The sequence below is a fragment of the Plectropomus leopardus genome, unplaced genomic scaffold, assembly GCF_008729295.1.
Source record: "Plectropomus leopardus isolate mb unplaced genomic scaffold, YSFRI_Pleo_2.0 unplaced_scaffold27351, whole genome shotgun sequence".
Lineage (NCBI taxonomy): Eukaryota > Metazoa > Chordata > Actinopteri > Perciformes > Serranidae > Plectropomus > Plectropomus leopardus.
Window position 1 is genome coordinate 1 of NW_024629770.1, and position 3,462 is coordinate 3,462.

The following is a 3,462-nucleotide window of genomic DNA, read 5'->3' on the forward strand; positions in this document are numbered from 1 at the left end:
ATTTTGAACATTGTACAGCAGGTGTCTGCCATTTCAGCCCTCTCTTTGCCATAAGCTGCGAAGAACCCCTGTTGCTTTTGTTATGATGGAAAGATGGCGTTTATTTACCCACACTGACTGCGACTTCTCATCGAGCCCCGAGCTTGTTTTTATATGTTTCCCCCCTCGCGGACACCTCGTGCCCACATCGCACTCTGCCTTTCTTTAATGACACATTACATAACGACACATTGCGCCTCGGTAGAAGCTATAGAAAAGCATTTGTCGCTGTTTTTTTTCTTTTTTTTTTCTTTTTTTGGTTAGCACACACCATCCCGATATGCCTGGCAGGAGACCTCCATACAGCTCTCTGCTATGCGTATTTTTAGTGCTTGAGTGCCACTGTATATCCCCACTGTGTGTGTCCGTGGGTCCAACATTTAACCTGGCTGAGGTCCAGTTCCGAGCGGTCCAGCACAGATAATCAAACAAATAAGGAGGCATTATTCCTCCTTTAGGGGTCCATGTTCTGCTCAGAGTAACGCACAGGGGTCACTGCACTGGAGTTTGTCCTCCGTGATGAGGAGGGGTGTCCCCGTACATGTCCTCTCCTCCTGGTATCTGTCCCCCAGCGGGTGTCATCCTCTTCTCCTTCTGCCGCCTGTTACAAAACCAAACCCGCACCACCTCCTTCTCCAGCTGCAGGCTGTCCGCCAGGGAGTTGATCTCCGCTGCTCCCGGTTTTGGACATTTGAGAAAATGGCTCTCCAGAGCCCCTTTGACGCCCACCTCGATGGAGGTCCTCTTTTTCCTTTTCCTTCCCTGTGCCGCGATTTTATCCAGGCTCGTGGGGCTCCCCGAGGTGGAGTCCGCCTCCTCCAGCCACTTGTTCAACAAGGGCTTGAGTTTGCACATGTTTTTGAAGCTGAGTTGAAGCGCCTCGAACCTGCAAATGGTGGTCTGAGAAAAGACGTTTCCATACAGCGTCCCGAGAGCGAGTCCCACGTCCGCCTGGGTGAAGCCCAGCTTGATGCGCCGCTGCTTGAACTGCTTGGCAAACTGCTCCAACTCGTCGGAGGTCGGCGTGTCCTCGTCTGAGTGGTCCGGATGGCCCCCGTGCTGGTGATGGTGTGAGAGAGACTGCTGGTGGGCCCCGGGGCCGCCTCCGTGCTCACTAAGGTGCGGGCTATGGCTGTGGTGGTCCTCGTCCCGCAGGGGGTGGTGGTGCATCCCCCCTTGTTCTCCCCCCGGCATCAGACCGAAGCCGGACTGGGAATACACCAGGCTCTGGCCCTCAGATGTCGCCATACCGGGGATGTGCGTGGTGGCTGTGCTGGTTCGCCATGCTCTGGCGTCGTGATGCGCCTGCTGGTGCGCGAGGTGAGGGTGTCGCTGTTGCTGCTGTTGCTGCTGCTGCTGCAGACTGCTGGAGTTCTGCAGCTCCTCTCGGTCACTGTCGTGAAGCACGGGCTTCACGTCCTGCTCTCCGAGGGGACTAGATGGCCAGGGCGCCCCGCTGTCACCGTGAGACAGCGCCGTTATCCACTGGTGCGCGTGGCTGAGCGGATGTCCACCGCCCGGTAACGTGCTGTAGTCGTTCTGGAGCAAGGTGTGCGCGTCCCTGTACGCTGCCGCCTGCTGCATGCTCCCGGACTCCGAGTGCGGCGGCGGCGCGCTGCTGGGGGTGGTGAGGACGCTGTAGTGGTTCGATGTTGCGGTCGCCATAACTATCGGAGCCAGAGTGATAGCCGGAGTTAAAAGGAGGCTGCCTTTGACAGTAACTCTTTTGCGCCACGGGGCAGCTAGGCGTCTCTCTCCAGCATCTCCCGGGCGCTGTGCCAAGGGGACGCAGAGGCGCGCACCTGTGGTCCGCCTCGCTCCGCTCTTTATTGGCCAAGAACGGTTGACAGATGTGGTTACCCCTGACAGCACCCCGCTCATTGGTCACGGGAGATTGTACAGAAACCCCAATCACTCTGCCCAACAATACTAGCAGTTCTGCAGCATGCATGAAGTGGAGGGAGAAATCAGGCTGCCGAGTGTAAACAGAAAAGCTCGACAAAAAGAAATTATTAGCATTGATCTGGGTCAGTGGGTCACGTTTATTGCTTTCGTGCGTCAAAACGGTGCGTAAAAGTTGCACAGAATTTGCACATAGTGACCACATTTATGCGCGCGTGAATAAAACTTTATGTCCAAATGCTCCAAATCTTAATTTAATCCAGTTTTCACCCACTTTAAGTTGAATATTTGGGATATTTTTGCGCCGTGAGACTGTGAGCAGTGATCAGGAGGAGAAACTTCCAGCTGCCTCTCTGCCCTTAGGACGCTGTCCAGGGAGAGGGGCCGCGTGCTTCCAGGGCCTCTGCCCCGTTGCCATGGCGAACGCGGTGAATGGAACAACAACGCCCACGTCACAGCTGCAATTCGCTCCTTCTTTTCGTTCCGTTCCAAAGGGCTCATTGGGGCCGCGCGCTCGGCCGTCGGGACAAATAATGGGGGGCGAGCGGAGAGGGCAGCTCGGGGCCAAAGAGAGGAGGCTGCAAGAAAGGATCCGTCAGCCCGCTCTGCGCCCACCGTGCCCCCTTCCACCTGCTTGTTGGGTAAACTTTGAGATGGATGCACACACAGTGGCACGCGAGGCGAGGCTTCCCAAACCTCCTACCAAAACAGACACAGGCCTTGATTTGCAGTGTTTTGGAGGGGGGGAAACTACCCTCTAATGCACCAAAAGAAAGATGGAAGAACTCCACATCCACAACATCTGCCTAATTCTGCAGTATAAACTAAAACCCAAAGTAATTTCTAGGTTTCCTTAAGTATTTCCATTTCACTCTACTTTATATTCTGCATTTCACAGCCAAATATTATAGCTTCTTTTTATTCCACTAAATTTATTTGACAGCTTTAGTCTCCACTTTGCAGATTAAGCTTTTATATACACTGTAAAATCTGACAAGCTGATCTTACTTAAAATAATTTTGGAAACCTATTGCCTTGAAAAAGTAAATGTATCGACAAATCTTAATTTAAGTTTATTTAATATCTGTGTGTTAAGTTTACTTAAAAGTTAGCTGAATCTACCTGATTTTAGGAAGTTGTTGCAACTTAAAATGTCAAGTATGAGTAGTTTACTTTATGCTCCTACTATACTGCATTTCACAGCCAACACTGTTTTTATTGCACTATATTTATTTGACAGCTATAGTCACTGGTTACTTTACAGATTAAGCTTTTAAATACACTGTAAAATCTGAAAAGTTGATCTTACTTATTACTATTACTATTACTTACTTACTTACTAATCTTGGAAACTCATTGCCTTGGAAAAGGAAAGTAAATGTAACTACAAATCTTAGTTTAAGTTGACTTTATATCTCTTTGGCTTTCTCAGACCTTGTGTGAGAGATGACAGTTTTGTGGTTTTATTGCCTTTTTTTGTAAACATTTTTTTGTCCCATTTAATGTCCTGTTGTATGATAG

The 3,462-nt window shown here is 50.5% G+C and overlaps 1 protein-coding gene across 1 annotated transcript; it reads right to left on the reverse strand.

Annotated features, from left to right (window-relative positions):
* Window positions 1-531: 531 nt before the first annotated feature.
* Window positions 532-1,920, reverse strand: LOC121937748 (POU domain, class 3, transcription factor 2-like). The gene has a single exon (XM_042481067.1). The coding sequence runs from the start codon at window positions 1,918-1,920 to the stop codon at window positions 532-534; it is 1,389 nt and encodes a 462-aa protein (XP_042337001.1).
* Between the last annotated feature and the right edge of the window lie 1,542 nt (window positions 1,921-3,462).

Coding starts and splice junctions, on each gene's coding strand:
- LOC121937748 (XM_042481067.1), bottom strand. CDS start 1,920: ATGAGCGGGGTGCTGTCAGGGGTAACCACATCTGTCAACCGTTCTTGG.